This window comes from Filicampus tigris, chromosome 15 (assembly GCF_054856515.1).
Source record: "Filicampus tigris isolate MCC_2025a chromosome 15, RoL_Ftig_1.0, whole genome shotgun sequence".
In the NCBI taxonomy this organism is placed as follows: domain Eukaryota; kingdom Metazoa; phylum Chordata; class Actinopteri; order Syngnathiformes; family Syngnathidae; genus Filicampus; species Filicampus tigris.
In genome coordinates this window covers 12,070,866-12,096,391 of record NC_141231.1, presented here as the reverse complement: position 1 = coordinate 12,096,391, position 25,526 = coordinate 12,070,866, and the positions used below count along the sequence as shown (strand labels likewise).

Genomic DNA, 25,526 nt, shown 5'->3' with positions numbered 1-25,526 from the left:
TAGTGAAATACGAAAAATATATCTTTTGACACCAGTCCTGGAACTTTTGGTGGCGTAACTTTTGAGTAGGTTTTGGGGTTTTGGGCCTTGCTTCACCGCGACTATTTCCGCCCGCATACGTCACACAAGAGATCTTGTACCAAAATCCTCCCGTATTTCTGAAGTCGTCGCGGCCGCAGACTTTCCTCTTCACATCTTTGACATCTTCCTGAAACCTCCCAGTGTGAACTTTCCCCTCCGAAGCTTTCATCTGGGCGGCGGCGGCGGCGGTCCGGTCTGGACATCGGCTGTGGGAAAAAACTCTGGCAGCGCTTTCTAACACCGTGCCCCAAGCAGACCTCAGCAGATAGCAGGTGCCGGAGCCGTGACCTTCCCATTCCGGTCCAGCATTCCAGCCTGTCAGTCTCCCCACCGCCGACCCCCTCGCACCCGACCCGAATGCGGACTCTGCATGCTCTGTGTCCGAGTACACCATCTGGAGCTCCTCATCCTGCTGTGCTTTGTTCAAGCGCTTAAGTGTCCACAACACTCCGGGCTTTCATCGCCGACCGTTTGATTGTAGACAGAGCCGCGGTTGGCTGTGATGATTAGTGCCTTGATGTTGTTCTTGTTGTTAACGCCTCACACGCCAGGACGTATCTGCACATTCAAGTGAAGAGCAGACCGAAGCCGTGATTCTCAACCACTGCACTATGGGAAATGATCCGATTTCACTTAACTGCTGAGAGAATTATTAATTTACGACAATGTATCTTTGTTCATCTATCTGTGCCAGTGACGTATAGTGACAGGCAGAACTTAATTAAATGCTCTTCCACTAGAAGGCAGAAGGTACAACTAATCTGCGTGTTTACCTGTTGTCATTCATACAGCAAAATGATGGCTTTGTGTCCAACCAAATAGGCCCAGATTTCACTCAAAGTACCTTTGTGAGTAAAGTGAGCCATGGGCATTATTATTTTAGCATACACTCGAGGTTGAATGACTTTATAGATGTTTTTGTTGACTAAAATAGAAATCAAAGCCGAATCGGAAGTCGATTAGTCGATGACGTCGATTAATTTTTAATTTTTCCTTTTTTCTAGCTCAACACAGCGGCCCCCAGCCACTTTTGCGCCACAGACCTGTTTCACGTAAAGACATAAAAACAAAAATAATCACACAATAAGAAAGAGAACTCACTGTTCTGCCAATTGTGGTTGTTGCGCATGTTTCCCTTCAACAGACCAGCCGGTCTCATCTCGCGTTCCAGAGCATAACTTGTTGTAAGACAAGACATCATAGGCAGGCTCCAAAAAATGTGAGCATTTCTACATTTCGCTGTTTCTGTCACTTGGTGCTTTTAATGTATTTGGCAACAGACTTGCTACTGGTCTCATTTTTGGTCAAATATTTCACTCACGCTTTTATTATCCATATGACCGGAAAAGGACAGAATTGTCACAGGGTTCATCTGCGGTATCAAAACAACTTCTGTGACGGATAAAGTTCTTGTTAGAACACAGTCATTGTCTGTACATTAGATTAGTAGGTGAAGTTTCACTTTGCGATGCTGCACACATTATTCGCTGCCAGTCCTGGGGTACGGCTGAATCTTTTGAGAGTAGTGGTTAATCGGAATAGCTAGCTAACAAGGCTCACCGTTACTCTCATCCACCACCATTTTTTTTGTACTTTCGGACCCATGCAGATACATGAAGATTGCATCGACTTTGCCTGCTCCGCAGAGCAGTATTTGCCAGTTGAGTCCAGACGGGTGAGTCCAATGTCATCTGTAAATTGGTCAATCAGAAGACAAGATGCTAAAAGCCTGTGATTTGTGGTGGTTAGTTTGCTTAACCCTTTAAACGTCAATGCAGAGCAGTAAAATTAAAAAACTTCCATAACTGTTCAAAAGGTTCAGGGTCACTTAGAAAACGGAAAAATTGTAAAAGAATAAAGTGACACCCAAACATTTGAACAGTAGAGTATATTTTTTGTGACATTTTTGTTTGGTGGCGTGCCATGAGATTTTTCTCATTGTAAAATGGGCTCAGTACAGGATGGGGAAACACAGCACTAATGAACTTCCATGGCGGACCCTAAATCACCAGCATCCTCCCTTATCTGCCTCGTTACGTCATCGTGTCTGTGCTTCAAAGTTCAGTCGACAGATTTTGTTTTGTTAGGAGAAAGTTCATCGCAACCTCTAACAAAGAAGAGGAAAAAACTGGGAGCAAACTTGAGTTCCGTCAGCTTTTTTTTCCCCCAGCGCTTGTCAGTGTCAGTGCTGCAAGTTTTTTTTAATGTTAATTTTTGTGCAGTGCAAGCAACCTGGCACCTAGCATGCAGATCACCTCATGAAGCAAGTATCATGAATGGAGTTCTGAACATTATTACAGTTAAAGTCAAGGAATGTGTTTTATTATTTTTAAAAAATAGGGCAAAGCGTAATGGCAACATACAAGGTTTGCTACCGGATCTAACTTCATCTGTCACCATAAAACCCACACACTCAGCTAAACTACATTTACTTCACTGTTTAGCCAACCGATAATTGGTCAAACATGAACTCAGCGTTTGCGCCAAAGTTATTTCTAAAGTACCTTTTGTTGTAGTCGGAGCTAGCGCACACCTAGCTTTAGTCCGCCTCAGCCAAGATCTGTCCAAAGTTATAGAGTAGCTGTGTTCAACAGGACTTAAATTTAGCACTAGCCTTGCTCTGACTTAAGAGGGGGAAAAGTACAAGCTAGCAAAGCAAACAAAGGATTGTTTAATGTCGACAAGTAACCTTTAGCCGCACTGGATGGATTTGGTCAGAACTAGGCTAGTTGCTAGGCTATCTGTTGTTTATTATAACAGCACACGGGCATGAGTGGTGCCAAAAAAGGGTTGAGGTTGAAGCTTAAGACTTGAGATTTATGACTTTTACACGTGCGACTAAATTACTCCCACCTTTTGTTGGTGGAATCAGAGGTATCGCAGTAGAAAGCCAGGACCGGTGTGTGAAATTTAACACCCAACATTGCCTGCGTGTGCCCGGTTTTGTTGAAAGCAATTGTCGCTGTCCCACAAGTAGTACTACATATATCACACAGGGCTGCGGGATATCACTTCACTGCGTGAAAGTGCACACAAATACAGTCCTGGACAATACCCCTCTTCGATGGGCTGTGTGTGAAAAGCACCAGCTGGTAAATTCCGGCTCCGCTGTTGCATCTTCAGCCCCTATTACACTGCCTTCCCAAACTGGTGCCGACATTCCTTCATCTATGTCAGCAACGTACAGTGACAGGCAAAATAATGAAATGCAATTTCCTTGAGGTGACAGAGAGTAAGAATATATCCTTTTTGTGACATTTTTGTCTGGTGGTGTCCCATGATTTTTTTTTTTTCTATCAAATATGTGCCTTGGCTCAATAAAGGTTACAAAACTGCTATAATAGATTTAATTAGCAGTTAGCATTCTCCTACTGTCTGGCATTTTTGCACCACAAATACTCACACAGTGGTCTCTTTAAAATCAGCTGATTTTATTGTATCTAACTTTTTTGTTTTTAGAAATGTGGGTGAAGGGCTGTGTCACTGCATTTTTTCCCAAGATGCTAAAATGTCAATTTTGCATGCAGTGAAAATAGATGTACCCGTGAGACAATGTAATAAATTAGCATATAATTTACATTTTGAGAGGGAAAAACTTAGTAACAGTGTAGCAACATTAATACTGAATATAAAATATACACAACTCATCCCATGATGCTGTTCATTGTCTTTTTAGTATGTAAGCAATGTGACAAATTCACAAGTTCACAGCAATGAGTACCTTTTTTTTTTGTAAAGTCTGAGTGTGAGCACTTTGAATCCAAACACTCTTCCGCTGTCCTTTTTCCCCATCTCTCGACGGCCTCCTTCAAGGAATGATGTTGATGTTGGCTACCAAAAAGTAGCAGCAGCAGCAACAACAACAACAACAACAAAAAAGAATCAGATATGAACTTTCGCTTTCCTGAGCCAGCAGTAATGGCTTGTTGGTGATGGGATGCAAGTGTCCTGTTATTTTTCTTTTTTTTTTTGTCTTTCTTTTTTCTTTTGCTGTACAACAATACGATACTACAACAAATACATTCCCAGTGTGAGGTACAAACAACATGACAAGAACACGACCAGCATTTACGATGATTAGCACCATATTGACTTTGGGCGTTTTTGTTCTCATTGGCTAGACTAGAGGAACTGAAGACAGCTGAAAATATAATAGTTGTGACTGTGTCTTTAAGGGCCATTTAGTCAGCGCCCCATCAAACAGGAAGGTAGGAAGCACTGAACACAACAAAACAAAAATCAAAACGGTTCGGAGAATGAATGTATGAATGAATTTGACACCACTCCTGCGTCTGTATGCTATCACTGCTAATGCTAACTTGCCTCTGGCTCGAGCTGTGACATTTTTATTTATTTTTTTACCCGACCAGGGCGAGTCTGGCTCCACATCTTTGTTAGCGTACCACTGTCTAAATAAATTCTGTGTCCCAGATTAGATTTTTTTTTTTTGTACTTTTACTTTTGATGGGAACACTTTTGAGGACAGGCCTTGTACGAGACAAGGACAATGTTTTCAATTTCCCATCAGTCTTGAAGGGAGCAACTGTATGCTTAGCTCTTGCTAGAGTTCAAGCTAATGTGAGATTAGCTTTGTCACAATTTAGAATTAGCACCAAAATTATACCCATCTTGGTCTCTTGCTGTACGCAAATTAGTTGGGCCAGATGTATCCAAACTTATACCGACTGTATCTTAGCTTTCACTAGTTTTGCGTTAACATGAGCCTAGCCTAGCTCAACTTTGTTGTAAATTAGCACTTTTCGATCATGTGATTAGTATTTGTTGTGCGCCGTGTTTGCAGTTGAGATCGAGTAGAGTGTATCAAAACACTCAATAAGCATCGCAATAAAATTATGCATCAACCTCCAACATGGTTGTTCATAGGTAATGTATGTTGTTCAAGCTAACGTGGGACAAGGCTTTGTTGTGAATTAAGAAAGCACCCAATTTATACCTAGTTTAGCTGTTGCTTCGAGCTAACACAACTCCATCTTAAGTTATAATTACCGTAACCAAGATCTGTCCACAGTTCCTGTACAACTTTAATGCTAGTGTCTTTGTCAAGCTAACTTGACCTCAATATAGCCTCACAATATAGCCTCTGAAGTGAGGGAAAAAAAGTATAAGCCAGTAAAGGTTTAGAAGTGTTGGATGGATTTGGATGGAACTACGCAAGTTGCTAGGCTAGCTGTAGGCTATGCTAATGTAGTATACAGATCCAAGAGCAGTGTCCCCATATTTAGTATGGATGTCTGCCTATGATACAACAAAATGTTGATAATTAAATATGATCCATTTTCATTCAATTACCCTTAATTTCTTGGTAATTCCCATGGAAAGTGGAAATTGGAATGTGAAATATTCCCTTTGTTTGTTTGGTGGCGTGCCGTAAGATATTTTCCAATGTAAAATATGTGCCTTGGCTCAGTAAAGGTTGGGAAACACTCTGTGACAGTATGTCAGGGTTTCATCCAATGACATTACATTGCCTTCCAAGACAGTAGGCTACTATGTGACTCTTGTATAATAAATACACAGTACGCTGATGATCGGGGTGCAGGGCTTGCTCTGCGCTGTTGTATCTCCTTGACGGTTAAGTATTTACACAAAAAAAGTGCAGTCAAGCCAAAAGTCCGCCCGGCAACAGCGTTTCTCGCCTGTCCATCCGTCCGTCCTCTGTCAGCCATGTGTCCAGCACTTTGGATCGAACAGCAACTCAGAGGAAGATGCAACAATGATACCAGGAATTATTATTATAATAAAATAACATCACCAACCGATCCTCCTCCAAGCTCCACTTCACAGAAGTGAACAGTTTTTGTGTCAGCGTGACGGCTGAGCAGTGGTTTGGCTCTCCGGCCAACCGCGAAAGGTCGCCTTCCCATTTCGGGCACTGTGGAGTCGTCGGCGTTCCTTTTCTGGCTCGCGGGCCTCCCGTCTTTGCGTGGGGCTCAGTGGCCCTGACACGTCTTGCAGCACATCTGGCGGAAGTAGGCCCGACTGCAGAACTTGAACTTGAGCACCAGTGGGCAGTAGGCCACTTTGTTGACATCTTTGCACTCTGCGCAGACAAGACGACAACGGGTCAGAACACGGCAGTTGTGGGAGGGCCTAAGTACAAATCGGAAGCAGTAAGATACATTTGCAACCTAGATTATCGTATGGTTCATTCATTTCAGCGCGTTTCTCTTGACTGCATTGCTTCCAGTACGCGTACGTGGATATTGGATTTTTTTTCGTACAATCCGATTCCAGCGTTTCTGGGTTTCCTTGTAAATGTAATATGCTCAGAGCTGTGTCAATATTGCACAATAGGTGCTAATAGGTGCTTCTTTCATTAGATAATAAAAACGTGATTTCTTAAGGTACATGTTAAATATTGCAATAACATTGCTATCGCTATAGTCAACATCCATATCGCATATGATTTTCCAAAATCATGCAGCCCTAGTGCTATTGATTGACATCGAAATATCAAAATGTATTCCAGTTGGATCGGTAGTGTACCATACAAGATAATATGGCAATCGTAATATTTATTACAGTTGTATCAATAAGCGACCGAAACATACTGATTTAGTACATCACGTTAACAATATTTGCTCCGGTCATATCAATAATGTACCATAAGCGATAACGATACATTGTTGCTGTTTCAGTTGTATCGATAAAGCACCGCAAGAGATAACGAGGCGATATGTCACAATATCGTAATATTGTATTCTATCCATAATGTATGGCAAAAGACAACCGTCATGCGCCAAAACGTAATTGCCGACAGGGTGCGGACGTCCAGCGCTGAAACGTAACTGACGAGGGTGGGTGGGTTTACGTCCATGCTTAATCCATCTATTTTTCCCGTCATTCGTCAACCGTCAGCATAACGGGCATCCGGATAGATGGACCGGTCCGTCACATTGACTGAATGCCCAGCTCTGCTATTGATAATATTTATATGTGTTCCAGCTGTATCAGTAATGTACCATAAGAATTAACAAAACTCTATGACCGGTCCTGTTGTATCTCTAACGTAGTGTACGACTTCACCCTTGAGCCGATTGAAAAAGTCGAGGTCTAAAAATAGCTTGAAGGACGGCCTGCCGCTGTGACTCACACGTAATTGTAATACTTATGAGGCAAAACCTCCCTCGGGGAACACAGCGGCTCTACTTGGACGCCGAGGCGAAGACCGAGAAGGATTCTGGCCCGCTTGGCTCTCCGGGCTCGCTGCCACGACTCGCACGCACACACCAAGCACACCGTGGCTCTAAATGCCTTATCATGATCCGAGTGTCTTCCCTTATTAGGCTCGGGCCCCCACCTGGGCCGGGCCCAAGGAGACCAGACGTTGCCTCACTGCTGTCCGTGAAGCGACAATTAGCTCGCGGCTAATCCCATTAGCCGGCCTGTAAACGCTGCTCACGTTTTCCATGCAAGCTCGCCCAACCATGTCACACCATAAAAAAATTAAAAAGTACAAGGCTAACAATGAAATTAAGATTTAAAAAAAAGTTTCATAATAAAATAGTCAATTCACTCTCCCTTTATTATTGAATTATTATTTGATCAAACTAAATGGTAAATGTAAAAATATGAAAATGTGTTTATATAAGAAAAATGAATTTAAAATGCAATTGTCGAAATTTACATAACCTTTTTCAGAACAAAAATGCCTAAATTAACAGAATATTTAAAAGTATACTCGTTTTTAATTTTACTAATAGTCTATGCCGGCATACTCAGGGTTCGTCACCCGCGGATTAGCATATTTGATGTTAAAAAAACCTTTTAAGGGTTTTTTGTTTTGGTAACACTCACGACCCGGGCGTCTTACCATCGCCGTTGGAGACGGGCGTGGCATCGCACTTGCTCTCGCACTGTTGCATGGTGGTGGGCCGGAGGGCGTCGGCGCACTCGCTGGATGGCTGCCCCGTGTAGGACAAGCACTGCACCGTACGCATCTGCTGGCCCAGGCCGCACTGTGCTGAGCACTGCAAGGACAAAGGTGACGCTGAAAGGATTATATATATTTATATATACTACTTATATTTATATATATATATATATTTAGGCCCATTTGAAATTAAAACAAACAATTCATTCCGTACACCTCATATACAGGCTTCGCCTCTCTGGGGATGAGGCATGTAATTAGGGCTGCACACCTCCAGCTCTGCGTGAGAAAGTGCTGAGCGGACTCCAGCTGTTGCTGCATGGGGATTTAACCTCTGAGGGGGTGGGGGGGCCCTTTGATGGACCACCCGGGGTTATCAGCGGGGGTCTGCTTGATGATTGAATTGCCAAAGGTGCATTGATGTTGGCGCAGACTTGCTGTGACTGGTGACCTCTGAACTTTAAAAAAAAAAAAAGGGGAGTTGCAACACACCCTCACCCTCAGAGATCACCCTCAGCACAACTTCGCAATACATTTAAAAGATCACTGGAGACCTCCGAAAAGGGCCAACAATCCAAAACGTCTGCCTTTCACACTTTGGTAAGAATAGCCATAAGGTGTTGCACTCCAGTCCAGTAGGTGGCAGTAATGTTCATTTCTAGAACAGATACATTTTGGGGGATGAGCCTAAAATGTCTGCTCAAAATCAAAATCAAAATGACTACCTTTCTCATTTTGGGCATGGCTTCCTGAAACCTTTTTGTGAGTTGTAAACATTTGATTGAAAAGTCATGCGATGTTTCACTCCAGTCCTGTAGGTGGCAGTAATGAGCATCACAATGACAAATAGATATTTTGGGAATGGCAAAAACGAGCGTAAAATGGCTTTTTAACTTTTTTTTGTGGATTGCTTTACTGTTTTATTCCAGGTCTGTAGGTGGCAGTAATGTGCATTAGTTGACAAAGTTTGTCTTTTGCGAATGGCCGAAGAGGGCAGAAGGCACATAATTAACATGTGTATCTACTTTTCTTGACATTTAGTAAGATTTGTCTCAAGTAAAATAAGGTACATTTGTGAAAACACTGATCAAGAGTTCCTGGCAAGAGACCGTTTTGATGTAACCCTCCTAAACCAACCGGCCACTAATCTTTAGCCTGCTTGGTAGAGGTCATCAACCCTACAAAACAACAACTTGTCAGGTTTTTTTTTTCTTTTGCATTATGGCAGAGTGACGCGGAGAATTCTATCTTCCTAAGCGGTTTCCTGGAAGCGTCAGAGAGGGTTCTGGATTTAAACAGCCTACTGACATGGACACACACACACGGGCAGAAACGTACCTGCCCCCATTCGCCGGGGATCCAGCGCGGAGGAGGACAGCGGCCGAGGCTGCAGCGGATTCGAACCGGAGGCTTGTTGTGGCTCGGACAGTGGGCGGGCGGGAAGGTTTTGCTCAGGTCACTGCTCTTGCACAAGGCGATGCGGTGCTTGAAGCCGGGCCCACATTTGGGGGTACACTAAAAACATACCAAAAAAAAATCGGTCCTTCTTAACAAGTTTTTTTTTTTTCGCCATAATTTCCAAGAATTTTTTTCTTACGTTTTTTTTTCTTTTACATCCCTACATTGTTTTTCTGCATTATATTTACTTGTTTTTTCCTGCATTTTTTCCCCTAAAAAAATTATGCATTTTTACCTGTTTTTTTTACCTGTTTTTAATCCTTAATTTTTTTTCTATTTTCACACGTAATTGTAGTTTTTTTCTTATTTTTACATTAGTTTTCTACATATTTTATACGCTATTATTATTGTATTGTTTTTGGGTTCTGTTCTACACTGCATTATTTGCTTGTTTTTTCCAATACAATTTTTTTGTGTAGTTTTTTTAGTATTCTTTTTTGTTTTTTTACTGTATTTTTAATTTGTTATTCTTTTTCTCCATTTTTTTAGATTTTGTTTTATTAATTTTTTTGTTTGCACACATTATCATAATTGATTACATCATTTTTCCTGCATTATTTTGAGTCTTAATTTTTAATTTTTTCTTGCATTATTTGTATACATTTTTTTTCTTTTTTTTTTCAAACATTTGGACTGTTTTGGTTTTGAAGATCATACCAGTTTTTTCACACATTTAAGTTATTTTCAGAATTGTTTTTTCTTGTACTATTTTTTCACTTTTTTCATCACATTTTTCATCTTTTGATTGTTAATGCCAATTGAAAAATTCGATTTGTAAGGATATGTGCTATGTCCGATGGTTTACCTCAGACCAGTCCAAAGTGACCCACTTAGGCGGACAGGACTGGTTGTTGCAGGCCTCTTGCTCGATGGGTCTGTGGGTGAGACAGTGGGTGTCCTCCAGGGTCTCCTCCTCGGCCGGCCCAATCTTCCTGATGCACAGGACCGTCCTGGTCCGGAGGCCGCCGTCGCACGTCTTGCCGCATTCGGACCAGTCACCAATGAACCACCTGGGAGAGCGCAACAGTACAAAGACTCAATGCAAATACAAATATAATTCATGCAAAAAACAAATCGGAAAAAATAAAAAACATGACAACACGCTAAAAAATAGAACCAACATTGCAGGAGAAAAAAAACTTGAGCAAATCAAGGGGGAAAAAAACGTGTAAAAAACCCTGAATAAATAAAATATGCAGGAAAAAAATTTAATTAAAAATTGTGTTGAAATAATAATGAAGGAGAAAAAACATGATGTTTTTTAATACAGGAAATATGGAAAAAATGTCATAGCCCTTAACTTGTTAACTAGTCAACTAGTCGCCAGTGTTTTGGATTCTTCCTATTGTTAATAACCATTTCTACTTATTGCATATTTTTTTCTGAAAAATACTACATGGCAAACACAACTTTTTTGCTGCATAATTTGACTGTTTGAGTGATACGACATCATCATCCACGCACAATTACCACGTTCAAACATCTGCGCTAGCCCGGCGAGGAGCGTGTGCGCCAAGGAGTGGATCCAGATGAAGGACACACACGCTCTTAAGCAAAGCAAAAAAAAAAGGTCTGCTAGCGTCATGCTTCGCACCACTTGGCTGCTGTGTCGCCTCGCACCTGCGCGCACGCTGATGCCAAAAGCATCAAACGCAGGTGGTCGCTCTCCAGGCTTCATATTATTGCCGCCGGTTGAGTGCGGAAAGTTGTAAATCTGCGTGCTTTATTATTTTCCTCCAAACACTTTTTTTTTTTAAAGACAAAATCCAACTGATATCACTTTTATGGAAGGTTTCAGAGTTTATTTGTGGTCAGGTTATTCAATTATGCCTGTGAGTACTGTTGTATGTTCTGTTTGTATGTGGTTGTAAATACCGTTACATCTATGCTAATTTATGTTAGCCCGTTTATTAGGACTGCACGATATTTGAAAAACGTGCTATATGGATGTTGACTTTAGCGATTTGCGAGTGAAAGTTTAGTCGGACTCACCCACGGACAGCCGTATGAAATTAGAGGTGGACCGGCCTATAGACGGGTACTATTTTTTTCCCCGCCCGGAAAAAAAGGCGAATGACGGACGACGTGTGTGTGTGTATTCCCTTTATCACAAATTTTCACCTATCAGGGGTGACTCTGGAATGTATCCCCCACAAATTGGGGGACATATACATGCATTTTCACCAGGAACTGGAGAGATTTCAGGCTTGATTTGACGTACTCGGGAGGGCACGGCTCACTGTTGCAGTCCCGCTGGTTGTCGGGGGGCTTGCCGTCTGGGTCACAGTAGCTGTTCTGGACCACCGAGTTGTCGTCCAGTCGCTTGCACACCACCTCCTGCTTCTGGGAGCCTGATGACGACAAGGGTGGGGGAGACAGGTGGATAGATTTTAGGATAAGCGGTGTAGAAAGTGAATACATGGAAATATTGCAGAAAATACAAAATGGTCCTGTAGTGACAATGGGCCCTATTTTCCTGCTCAGCCCTAGTCTAGTCTTTTTTTCAGTTGGTATTTTTGCACACACGTGCAGTTAGGAAAGGCGTTTGCATGTGCCTCAATCAAATTCACCAAAATTGCATTACATCACCTGTGGCACAACTTAAGAAAGTACAGCCATTGGAAACACGTTTGTTTCGTGTTTGGGAGACGCAGGGAGCCAGAGTTGCTGTCATCCGGGGATGGCGCCCATCGTGTGTTGGCAGCGGTGGTGGGAATCGGTAGCGAAACAAACAACAGAGAGACGGGCGCCACACTGCAGAGTTGGCTGTATTTATGGCACTCGTTCCCTCTGCTCTTTTAACTCAGCTTAACATTCTTCTTTTCGCTCTCAATTGCTCCTTTTACACAGTTGCGTACCGCTATGCACACTAATCTCCACATTTCTCTCTCAGGCTTCTCAGGCAACACGCCCCTTCCTCACGCATGCGCACTGCAACCGCAAATGGGTGATGAACAGTCAATATGAGGGCGGACTCGGACAATTTCGTTTCAACTGTGACGTTTGGTAATTTCATTAGTCAGATGTGACGAGACTATGGGTAAAAACCTGAGAGTGCGTCTGTGTGTGTGTGTGTGTGTGCGTGTGCGTATACATTTTTTTTCATTGTCAAGTTCTCAAATTGGGTACAGTGACAACCACATATTAGCAGTTCGGCATTTACGAATGTTGGAACCTTCCCCCTGTTATTCGCTATTTCACACGATGTAGGCTTCTTCACAGAAACCACTTATTGCCAAAACCTTCACTATTGGCAGTCATTCTCAGTGCATATCCCCGTTAAATGAATATTTTTACCTAACTACATTTCGGACCCTGTACTTTTTTTTTTTAACTTTGACTCAAATGCAAGTGTTTGAATCAATACCAATACATTTTACCCAAGACTGTTTTGACAAAAGTATCTGTACTTCTACTTAATTGCAAAGTCTGAATACTTTTGCCTCTTCTGTTCTGGAATCCTTCGAGAATCTCCGGTTACGCGGCGTCCTAAAAGGTTTGCGTTAGTCATTCCTGAGGCGGCGACTGACGTTGGCCAGCCGCAGCTGACTGGAGAGTTTGACGTTGGTCCGGACGAGCCAACGAGTCGCACTCGTCAACTTCGGTTAGCGTTGTTATCTTTGGAAAGGCAGAACAGGTGGGCCGAATGTTGCGGCCGCTGCGTTCAGGTACAAGGGAGGTCCTTGGTTTACCAGGTTCCCGACATCGAGTACATACGTGGTTTGTAAGTTGCGGATGGAGCACGATAGACCAGTATATTAGGTTGCGTAATAATACGTGGTCACATTCCATGAAACAAATTTCCCACCATGAACTGACGACGCCGCTATATTAAAATATTTCTACGGAGCAGACAACCAAATTTTAGTGATTGCAGACGTCCACTTACCTCCGGCGCATGTCGCCGAGCACTCGGACCAGGGCAAGTGGTACCACGAGAAGCCCACCTCGTTGTCGCCACTTCCCGTGCGCTGGATGGGCACGTTGAACTTGTAGCGGATGCCCTGATTCTGTTCCTGGAGCAGGATCTGTGACGGGCAAGGTGAGAAAACGCAACGTTTTTGTTTCCGCCAAGTCACACACATTCGTTGAACTGATTGGCTTGAGTGTTACCATGACAACCAGGTTCTCTGCGGTTGCCCCAAGGGCCTCCAAAGACTCGGGTTCATCGGTGGGCCTCTTGTAGTGGAAGGCGGTGCCGGCGATGTCGAACTTTCTCGGCCAGTCAATGGTCCATGCGCCGTTGATGTAATAGTCGTCCCCCTCTGATTTCAAAGCTGGAAAGAAAGAGCGAAGATGAACAAGCCGTCGCACTGCCTTTTTTTAAGGCCATTCCTCAGAATGATGATCAGACTTTGATAACAGACTCCGACCACATTAGACGACCTACGAAAAGAACTGTCTAGTATGTCCAGAATTTTTACATTACCTTGTGTTTTGGAAATAAGCTAAAAACAATTCAGTATGCTGGAGGTCACCATATGCAAACAATTTTAAACATATTTTAAGAAGATATTTCAATCCATAATGGCAGACTTTCTGTTCACTTATGGTCAGAGGTCCTTTAGACTTTTTTTTTGGTCAACTGATAAAAGACATGACTATCAATTTTTTGTGTGCCTAAAGCATTCTGGCTTTGCGGGCTTAATTTTGCATAAATGTTTGGGTTTTACCATACGTCCGCCATGCCTCCATTAAAAGTACATTGGAAATAAGACAAAAAGTCTAAAATGGCTGCTTTAACCCACAACGGAAGACTTCCTTTTCAATTCTGGGTCTAGTTCCTTTCGACTTTTTTTGTGGGTGTGACAGACACACCCACCAAATTTCATGCGCTTGACGCATTCTGTTTTGGGGGGCTGAATTTTTACAAATTATCACCATTGAAGGACAAGCCTAAAATGTCTGCTTCAAACCACAATGTCAGACTTCCTGTTCTATTCCTGGCATAGGTCTTTCGACTTTTTTGTCGGTCTACTCATCAAAGGCACACCTACCAAATTTCATGTGCCTAAAGCATTCAGGGGCAGAATTTTTTCAAAAATGTTTGGGTTGGCACCACTGAGGGGCCACATATGACCACACACTTCCAAACCAGGTATATGACAAAAATGGCAGCATAAATATGGACAAAATACATGCCGATCTCCGAATAGCGAAAATCCGTGGGCAAGCCTAAAATGGCCTTTTCAAACCACAATGTTAGACTTCTTGTTCAATTCCTGGAATGGGTCTTCAACTCTTTTTTTTGCCTGCGTTTACGCATGAAAGATTCATCTACCAAATTTCATGTTGCTAAGTGTAACTGGCATCAGGGGCTAAAGTTTTTTGGCATGTTAAATCCATGACATGTGAACTACCTAATCATTGGTGCTGTCTGGCCTATGTAGTATTTGAGTATGGGAAAGCCCTTTAAAAGACACTTTATTTGCTACGAGATAATCACGACGACCAAACCAAGCGATTTTGGAGAGGTCCGAGAACGAGAAGCAGATGTGCACGGTAGCTAAGGAGGCTACAGGTGGAGACAATCAGCGGGTGTGATGTCATCGACCTCGTTCATCTTCAACCCGCCTGACAAGCCTCTGTCCTCACACACACACACGCACACACAAGATACGTACTGAAAAAGACTTCAGATGAAAGCCGCCGCTAATCTGCTCAACGGCAACCCGGTTTGCGGTTGTCAAAACAAATGCCGCTCTCCAAACGCACGTGAAACAATCCCAGCGTCACGTGTTTACGACTTGGACGCAACCACACATCTGGCACTGATTGTTAGTGCTGTTGTGTGTACAATTGTTTAAAATGTTTTCAAGCTTGTTACAGATTTGTCATAAACTGTTCCAAAAGAGAAAAATAAGCCAGGATGCGTTGCGAGTACTGTGTAAGATCAACTCTGGTGAAGCTCCTTCTGTCAAAATGTGCTATTAAGCTACATTTCCAGGGGAAACTCCAGGGAAATTACAGGTCTTGGCACTGGTAATATACATGTATCTCATTCGAACCTTTCCTTTCCAGGAACTATGGATAAATTACCCCAGAACAGGTCCTGTAGTGTAAAACAGATAATGGTGCTTCCAACGGTGCTCCTTCAGGGTGAAGTTCCTGCTATTGAAATGTGCATAGAGGAAATTCTAGGAAAAATGTGGATCTTGGTACTGGTAACATATGTGATCGGAATGTTTTAGTTCCAGGAACTACCGGTGAATGAACACGGTCCTTTTGGAAGACTGTTGTGTGTTTGAACCGTAGGAACTATCATCTAGTTTTGGTTTTGGGGTCGGTAATATGGCGTGTAGCATAATGTGGCGATGTCACAAATTACAGCCCATCAAATGCGCAGAAGCTTTCAAACAGATGAAAAATCCATTTCTGGGTTCAAGCCAGTGAGAGACAGCTGCCAAGACATAAACATGTCGTGTATAGAGTACACAAATGCTGTTTTAAAACAATACTTAACCATATTTACAATCGCATACTGTAAGTACCACTGGAAGCTTGTGGTAAAGATTTTAGCAAGCGATGCGGACCTTGCCGGGTCCATTCATTTGAATGTGAGCTGCGGCTGGAGGACGTCAAAACTACCGGAAGGTTCTACGGGACGTGCCTCGCCCTCCTTTTGGAGACCTGAAGACCTCCCATTCATTTGTATGGAGAATTTGCTCTCAATCAACTAAAACACCCAGTGACGTCGCTAGTGAAAATTTAGTCGGATTCGCCGATGGACGCCCGTTTAAAAATAGAGGCGGCCGGCCTATTGACGGGCAATATATCCCCCCTAAACACATCACGATCCCCTGGAAGTACCAAGTCTTAGGGTAGATTTCCTGTTGTCGAAATGTTAATTAAGATGCATTTTCACTCCAAGTCCGAGGAACTATCTTTTTTTTTTTTTTTTTTTTTGGTACTTGCAGTCCCTGGAACAGAGATGCGTAGCCCATTCCACCATCCCATGGGCACCTCTGAAGAGTACTACCCCCCTAAGTCTTATTTTAGCCCCCCCCCCCCCCCCCCCCCCAAAGAAATCCCTTATACAAATTATAGACCACCTTGGTACTTGTAATTCCAGGAATTAATGTATTGGAGCCAACAATTTTTAAAAAGTGACCTAATGATTTTACACTTTTACGCTCCATATTGTACCATCCGAGGATCCCAAATGGAATGCTATGGTCTACAGTGGATAATAACTTACCAATGTAGTTCTTAGACATGGTGACCTCTCGGATCTCGATGTGAACAGAACCTTTGGGGATATGGACCACCTCCATGTAGCCTGCAAAAGAAGCAGTGTGACATCTTTTTTTTTTTTTTTTTTTTAAATGAGTGGATGTATAGAATGGAGCCCAAATGAAAGGCCAAATGGTCCAAAAAAGGACAAAAAGCGTGAGGACGCGACACAAGTATTTTTAGACGCACACACTCGGCCCACCATAGAAGGACAAAGATGTTTCTCACTACAGACTGCGTCACGTCACCAGGACGGACACGATGCAGTGCAACGTAGTCTCATTACATCATACATTACTCACATAAAGTTACGGAAATTGGGCTTTCCGGTGCAATTGTTTTGATACATGTCCAACTATTGAATGTTTCAGTACTTTTTGCGCAACTTTCTTTTGTAACAGAGAGTAGCTAAACAGTAACATTTATTCACTCTAAACAATATGATGCATTTTAAGCTCATCCTGAATTTTGACCCGAAAGACAAATATTCTAAACTTTTTATGAGCATGTCATCAACAAAAATGTTTGCTTCAAATCAAAATGGAAGATTTCCAGTTTAATTTCGGGCATGAGTTCTTGAAGCCTTTTCGTGGATCCTATTATTATAGACATATCCACCTGTTGTCTATATTATGTAACTGATGTCAGAGGCTTTTGGGGTTTTTTTTTGTAGGGGGCAGGAGGCATGTACGAGCCCCTAAAATACATACATTTTCACAAGGATACATAGGCTTGCAAAAAGTGTTCGGGCACATGAAGGCCCCCAAAAAGATGATTGATACATCCCTAGCAGGAGCCCGTTTTTAAAGGACCCCTGGAAATGGTCAAAATGACCGTATATTGGCAGCTTGAAATAAAAATGACAGACTTCCTCTTCCATAGGCATAGGTCCTTGAGTCTTTTTTATGGGTCTACTTATGATAGACATGCCAACTAAATTTCATGTTGCTAACTAGTTTTGGGGGCTGAATTATAAAGAACAATCTCGGTTAGGGCCAATCTTTGGGGGTCTTGGATGTATGCTGTTTTTGAGTCTAGGGAAGCCCTAAAAATGACCGTAAAATGGCAGTTTCAAATCGAAATGACAGACTTCCTGTTTAATTCCAGACATGGATTTGTGAGACTTTCTTGCGGGTCTTCTCATAATAGAAAATGTCCACCAGATATCATGTTGATTAATGTAATTTGTTTCGTGGGCTGAATGTTTGTTTATTAAAAAAAAAAAAAAAAAAAAATTACCTCCTCTGGGCAGAGAGTCGTTGAAGAGTCCCTCGGTGGCCTCGCAGGTGCTGCCGTCACCGCCGCACACTCGACATCTATCCTCCTTGGCATCCGACGCTAACACGTTGTCACAGCCAACGTGCTGGAACGCAAGAAAACATGGATTCCATTCAAATCACGTGTTCCTACGTAGTCATGCACTGCACACGCACTCATTCGTGATGGCTACCACCGATCAATTGAATAAAACGATCGAAACAATCTAAATAAACGCTACCTTTTATAATGAAATGATGAAATGGGCCGGCTCACCTTACACTCGCCGTTGATGCATATGTCCAAGGAGTCGGCCTGGCATCGCGTGCCATCGATGACGGCCGGAGAGCGCTCGGTATAGAAGTTGTATCCCTCCGCCAGGCAGTTTAGGGCACACGGCTTGACACCACCTGTGAGGCAAGGCAGCTTATTTGTATGAGGAACAATACAGTTTTCATACATGCAACATGATGAAAGCACTCAGGACAAAAATCTCTTGCAACAAGAAACTTCTCTGAGGACTAAAGCCTTCTCTCGGAACTAGAACTTTCTCTTGTGACAAGACCTTCTCTTGGGACTAAATCTTGATTTTGTTACTACAACCTTCTCTCAGGACTAGAACTTTCTCTTGGGATGAAAAAAAAATCTGTTGGGACTAAAGTCTTCTATATGGCTATAAAAATCTTTTTCCGGGACCAGGGGTGTCAAATCCAGGTCCAGAAAGTAAAAGCCCTGCCACAATTTGGCTTTAGCCACAGGTGTTTCTACTCAACCGGCTCGTTTACCTGCCGGCCCCGGATTTGCCACCTCTGCCCAGGATGTTGGGACGAGAATCTTGAAAGAGGACTAGAGCCTTCTCTTGGGTCAAAAATCATGTCTTACACTCTAAAAACAGTTGGGTTAAAAATAACAAAATTTTGGGTAAAAAATGGACCAATTAACAAATTGGGTCAATTTGACCCACTTTGTTGCGTTGTTTTGTATAAAGCAGCCCAGGTTTTGAGGTTGGGGGTTGTTTTTGGAGAAAACAACCCAGAAAGTTGGGTCAAATTGATCCAGGTAGTGGATCGGTCCTGTTTTGACCAAACATTGTGTTATTTTTAACCCAACTGTTTTTAGAGTGTCTTTTAAAATTCAGGTCCAATTCGATAATCACATCTCTCGCTTCAGTTTGGCTTGTCAATTATATTTTCCATGATTTTATTGAACTCACCGCCGGTGTAAGGCTTCCAGTTGTAGTACTTTCCACGGAAAGGCATGCTGTCAAAATCACCGCACTGCTTCTCCCGGAAATCGCGGGATCCCAAAAGACAGGCCTGCCACACATAAAAAGACAAAAGACATTTTTGTTTTGCTCAGATTCTAATCCGTATCATTCTTTTATTCCATTTTTGATTGGCAATCAAAAAATGAAAAATTTAGTCATTATTTTGGGAACACACGTTCCAAAAACAAATATTGTAATTTACGTGCATGAAATAAAAAAATAAAAAAATAGGTAGAACAAATGATGCACGGATTGTTCTGTGACACCAACTGACCACACATGACCCGACTTAACCTGATTTATAATCCGACGCCACTTTACCTGACGCAACCTCACGCGGGAACACACCTAACTGGATTTGACGTGACTCATGTCGACTCAACATGACTTAACATTTAAACACAGTAGCCCCATTTCACGCTGAATGAACTCAGTAACTGTTCTTTTCTGTTTGTTTGGTTTTTACATTTACAAATGTAAATTAAATATGGATGACTCGCTACTACTTGTACATATACCTGTACCTTTTTTTTTTCACTGCATATTTTAAGTCTTGTTTAGTACACTATATTATTATTTTCAACACAAAACGTATTCTTACAATATATTATCAATAAAGGCTTTCTATCTACATTGGTTATAAAAAGTTTACACACCCCTGCTCAATTGCCAGCTTTTTGTGAGGAAAATGAGAAGAAGATTAAATCATTCCAAAACTTCCAAATCAATGAATTGAAAAAATATATATATTTTTGAGAGGTAAGTAAAAATAAACAACTGAAATGATTACAACTGGAACGTGGCTGTGTTATAGATCACATTAATGGTGGAAAACGTTTTGAGACATTCAGAGTGTTTCGACTTTAAGTATTTTGATTGAGGAGAAAAACGATTGGGTTTTAATGGGTTGCGATTTAGTGACTGACTCGGCTTTTGATGAATAGTCCATTTGTTTGCCTTCTCCAAAATGTCTTAAGTTATGCCGCTAACCAACAAACAAACAACTGTAATTTAGTGGATGTAACAACAATAAATTAAAAAAAGCAACATTAATGTCAGTCCCCTGACTGAAGCACGTCTGTTTTTGCCTCGTGGTCATCTGGCACTTGTGGTCAGCGTGATGAAACGGCGGTTTGGGCTGTTGTTTGTTTTCCTCCTCACGCTTGCCCTCAGCTGTTATTTTTACAAGCGGTGGCCGTTCGTCCACCCAGGCCCGGACTATTTTCAACATTGTAATCTAGGTTGCAGCCCTGTCTGAATCATTCGTACAGTTCAATTCACTTTGATTAGTATGACTATATTTCTAACGACTATCTGTACTTCATACATTTGTTGATATGTCCAAGCAACGCTCTGCCTCGTTTTAGAGAACTGTATGAGTGAGAGTCTTTTATTCGTTTCCTCAAAGTTATGTGACACTATATTATCCCATTTCTTGACAGCGAGGAAGTGAGAACATGCACTAATTTCTAGTTTAAGTCAAAAGTGTGTTTTCATAAGATGACATGTATTTAAAGAATGTTGGCGGATTACAACTATACTGTACTATATCTAAAATATTTTGTATATGTTTTCTCTATATCACGGGTTTTCTCCTATCATGGGTGGACCTGGACCTAGTCCCCTTCTATGGTTCAGTTTAGTGTATTTTATTTTTTCAGTTACAAGTTACAATAGTGACTCCAACTACTGGAGACACATTTCTTGTGTATTTTTTGACATACTTGGCCAATAAAGATGATTGTGATTCATGTATAAAAAAATAAAAATAAAAAAAAAGGCATATGGAAATAGCTGAGGTTGAGGGCGGGGGGGTGTCGACATGTGGCCACGTTAAATATTTATCCAAAGCGTTGCTCCAAACCCTCGGCCTGTTGCTTTTTACGCCGTAAAGTGCGAAGCAGTCATCCACGTGCGCTCCAAGGAAGTGTCATGAGCAATGTGTTCGTCGGGAATGATCCCACGTGGGAATACTGAATCACCGCCTTTTTTTTTCTAAAATCTCTGTCTCGCCGGACTTCCACCGAGACGGGAAGTCAGGAAGCTGTGCGCTGACCTTTGAAAGACCTTGCCCAGAAAGCGTAGCAAAGCCTCCCGCAGGCTTCAGGTTGCACAAGACGAAGAAGGAGAAGAAAAACTCACGGCAGTGTTACAGGACCTGTAGCGCTTCCTCTCCCCGAGGCAGTACTTTCCTCCTCCGGAAGGCCTGAGTGGGACACAGGACACTCGAATGAGAGGTGACATCATTTGTCGCCATGGAAAGAACCTCATCACACACATGACTCCAACAGAGCTGCAACTGTGCCAATTACAGCGGACCCTCTAAAGGGCCCACCCCGCCTCTTCCCAATCCCCGGGGTTTATACAATTCCACCAAAGACAAGTCCGAAAAGAAGAATGTACACGGTAACTCAAGAATTTTTGAAACTGGAAAGTTAAGGCCCCGCTGCACACCGAGCGACGCGTCCAACCGCAGCTAATAAGGACCATTGCAAAAAGAAAACGGGTGATGATAAGAAATAGAGAGGGATAGAAATGATGGCCAATCGATCGCGTCGTTCACTGAGGACACGTCCGGCCTGGGGCGCACAAATCTTTACCCGCTGGCTCTCGTCAGGCATCGTCGCGCATCATACCTTCAATTTTGACTGTAAACTTGCTAACTTGGACTGCTGGCTTGGCCTCATGCTGACTTGATGCGGCGCTAATTAAATACAGACAAGGGAAGTAAACTGGGTCTCACTTAGGCCTGGTGGCTAAAAACACAATTTTGTTTCGAAAGCTCATGTGCATTTTTGATTGGCCGTTACACCTGCGAAGTTGTGAAGCCGTCGGCCAGTCATTACTTCTGGCCACAGCCGAGAGTCTAGTGTATGAGTTAGCCATATGATCGTCTCCGGTTTTGTTTGGCGGGTCCAGCTACACGCACACACACACGCGTGCACACTAACACACGTGTGTAGGCGGGCCCCCGGGTGCGTGTGTATTTCGCTTGCTGTGGCTTACTTTGCCTACTTACGCTGGGCTGTCACAGTGCCTCATGGACGAGGAGACGCCGCCGCCGCACGTCCTGCTGCACTCCCCCCACAAGGACCAGGGACCCCAGCCTCCATCCTCACTCTGCGGCCAGGTCCCGAATGACACGCACTCGCCCTGGTAGCACCACTACAAGGAGCAGGGAGAGTACAATAAGCTAGCGGCAACTTATTACAAGCTGGGACAACACAAGTGTCAGTTTTACTGTTTTCCAAGCGTCCCGTCCAAGCTGTAAATTAGCTTCGGCACGAAATGTAGACTATACAGCGCTTGACTGATGACCCTTTTTCCCTAAGCAACACGTGCGCGATCCTTCTTTCAAGCCCTTTTAAACATACGCTAACTCCCAATCGCACCATTACTCAGCCCATAATTTCATTTACGCATTAGTGCAATTCTGCAGCCGTCCTTGTAGGGCTTTTATGTCTGACTCAGCTCGCTCGCGTCCATTTTTTTTGTCTTTTTTTTTTTGTCTTTTTTTTTTTGTCTTTTTTTTTTTTTTTTTTACCGTTACGTGTTTGTCACAAGGGAAATTATTTCTTGCTTTGCTTGTCTTTCCGGAATTCGCTGAGTAAGCCAAAAGTTTTGTGGGTCAGGATGAAAGGACTACAAATCCCAAAGGGCTAAAGGTGCCTTAAGATACGAGTGACCCGACTTGCATGTTTTTTGGGATTCGAGACATCGTTTGGATGATTTGCGAGCTAAAGTTGGCGCTGTACGGTGGCTGTGAACTCAACTCACTTCACAACAAGAATCAGTTTGGCAGACAGTGAACAATTCTTCAAAAAAGAGGCTTCACACTGTTTAATGCCTCTGTCGCAGTTGAAGTTTACTGTCAAGCTAAACATAAAACTAGGAGAATTACATGTGTATTTAAAACGACCACATAGCTTTGCCTCACGGCACCCCGTTTAGCTTAATGCTAACAAACATTGCAAAACACCACAGGCGGGATAACGAATGTATAAAATATCCATCCTTAAGCAATGTATATTTTAAGACAAGCAGTAGAGCGACGCGTGTAATATAACAACAGTCGCGGGGATATATGCTTTATCCTCTGTGAAGAACAACTAATATTACCGTGGCTTACAGAGCGATTGCGACTGTCACCGTTATGTACTGTACAACTGTATGGCTGTGTTATACTGTCCCCATTTTGCCAAGGCATACACGCCAGAAGAAGGTCCATTGAAATGAAGCAAAACAATGTCGTTAAAATGTTTACTTCCTTACATTCTATTTAATTACGTCATTAATGTATGTTTTTAATAAACTAAATAGACAAATGACAGGGGATTTCTTAAAGGAGCAGTCACCCAGTAATGACAGGGTGGACAACAATTTCAAGATTACATACTGTATACAACATGTTTAATATGTTTATGAATATCGAATATACATGATCGAAATGACCTGTTTTATCAAATAACTCAACTCTGAAAAATCTCTCTTACATATTGTAACCTGTATTACTTATCTTGGGTCATCATGTCTTTTGTTTACATCTGACCTGAACATTTCTTCGTAAGCTTAAAGGTGTGGCTTCCCAATCTTCTAGGTGTGGTGTGTACAGAAGCCCATTTGGCCACCCTTTTTATCTAATGGTCTAATCTCTTTTGTTGTCTTCTGGGACGTTGGATGCAAGGGGCAGGCTGGCGCCTCGGGAGGGTGCAAAGCTGCTCGCTAAGCCTGTTGGGAGATCCGAGCGGATCAGAGGCAGGCCTTTTGTTTCACCAACTGTGTCAGTGGGTTAAAAGCCCCGAGCGTGAGTGTGAGTTTCAAGGTGAGCTGATGTGACAAAAGTACTCACTTTCTGTACTTACGTAGAAGTACTTGTGTTAAAAAATGTTTTTTTGTAAATCAAATAAAAAGGATTCTGGTGAAAGTAAAAATACCGATTCAACTCCTTCAAAACTCGATAAAGTGAATTCAGAGATTTGTTTCAAAATACATTATGCATGTTTGAACATAATTGTTGAAAATGGGCAAAGACTGAGAACTATGTAGTACTCAATTGTGGAAAGTGTGTCGGGGTCCGGCATGAGTCCCCCTGCCCTGCTACATAAGAATTTGAATGCCATCATTCACATCAGCGGTTATCCGTCACAATATCAACGTGGAGTTAGCTCACTAGCTATGCCCACACCCCGAAATTGCTTCTTCCCTTCGGATAGTCCGCCGGCGTGGCCACTTTGGAGAGCCTCGTTGTCACCAATGAATGCACGTATGCCACGGTGAGAAAGCTGAAAGGGTGAGTAGGGGAAAAGAGAAAAATCCGCCAGAATGTAGACCAGAGCTTCGCACTGGTGCGGCTGCTTTTGTGCACCTCGTTGTCACGGTGTGTGGAAAAGTCCTGCGGTGGGATATACAGTATTTCAGCTAGTGGATGCTTTATTCAAATATATTTTCGCGGCTCAAAACGCAAATAAAACGAAAATAACCTTCATTTTTCAGGCCACAGAGGCGGTATTTGATTGACAGTTGGGGGTGGGTGCTTTCAGTGCACAGAGCGCAGACAAGGGATTTATTTTTCACGATTTTGTAAGCCTAATTGTATATACTTGACCATATTTTGAATCACTCAAATTTGTTAGTGTTGTTAATGTTCTTCTCTGTGGTGTGTCAAATTTAGAATATAACTGCTTTTACTTCACAGCACAGGTTTGAAACTCAGGTCCTTGAGGGCGACTATACTGCATGTTTTAGATGTTTCCATCCTCCAACACACCTGATTCAAATGATCAAAATTGTTATCAGGTTCCTGCGGAGCTTGTTGATGAGCTGATCGTTTGAATCAGGTGTGTTGTCGGAGGATGGAAAACATCTAAAACATGCAGGTTAGTGGCCCTGGAAGACCGGAGTTTGACACCTGTGCTTTACAGGGACTTTCTCAGTCTTTGCACCTTTTCAGCAGTTATCTTTAAACATGTATCATGAATATCAATTCATTACAACACAAATCTCTGACTTCACTTTACACGGTTTTAAATAGAGTAAAAAAGTATTTGTACTCGGGTACTTCCCACCACTAAGTGAGTGAGAGCAACGTTGGGCCACTGTCCTCGTTCTTTCCCTGGCTTTGTCCCGCACGTCCTCGGCGGCTCTGGAAAACGAGATTATGTTGCAGCCGGGAGGTTTGCATTACACAACAACCCCCAGCAAGGTGAGAGCACACATGAAGCTCAGTTCAGTGGGTCACTTTTTGTCTCTCTCCCCTCCACTCAAGCGCCCCCGCCCGCCCGTTATCATTCTCCCCCCCTTGCCCCCTGCCCTCTCCTGTTGGCCGGGCCTCTCTTC

General features: G+C 42.7%; 1 protein-coding gene across 3 annotated transcripts in view; it reads right to left on the bottom strand.

The window, feature by feature from the left end:
* Nucleotides 1-3,550: 3,550 nt before the first annotated feature.
* adamts6 (ADAM metallopeptidase with thrombospondin type 1 motif, 6) overlaps nt 3,551-25,526 on the bottom strand; it is a 53,885-nt gene continuing 31,909 nt past the window's right edge. For all 3 annotated transcript variants that reach the window (XM_086052947.1, XM_086052948.1, XM_086052949.1), the window contains 13 exons: nt 22,210-22,355; nt 21,333-21,396; nt 19,137-19,239; nt 18,200-18,333; nt 17,906-18,029; nt 16,632-16,712; nt 13,547-13,710; nt 13,323-13,461; nt 11,655-11,784; nt 10,239-10,443; nt 9,314-9,490; nt 7,916-8,072; nt 3,551-6,142 (listed from right to left, as the gene is read on the bottom strand). In XM_086052947.1, the coding sequence (XP_085909073.1) occupies nt 6,033-6,142; nt 7,916-8,072; nt 9,314-9,490; nt 10,239-10,443; nt 11,655-11,784; nt 13,323-13,461; nt 13,547-13,710; nt 16,632-16,712; nt 17,906-18,029; nt 18,200-18,333; nt 19,137-19,239; nt 21,333-21,396; nt 22,210-22,355 (1,734 nt within the window). In that variant the 3' untranslated portion in view covers nt 3,551-6,032. The remainder of the gene's footprint in view (nt 6,143-7,915; nt 8,073-9,313; nt 9,491-10,238; nt 10,444-11,654; nt 11,785-13,322; nt 13,462-13,546; nt 13,711-16,631; nt 16,713-17,905; nt 18,030-18,199; nt 18,334-19,136; nt 19,240-21,332; nt 21,397-22,209; nt 22,356-25,526) is intronic.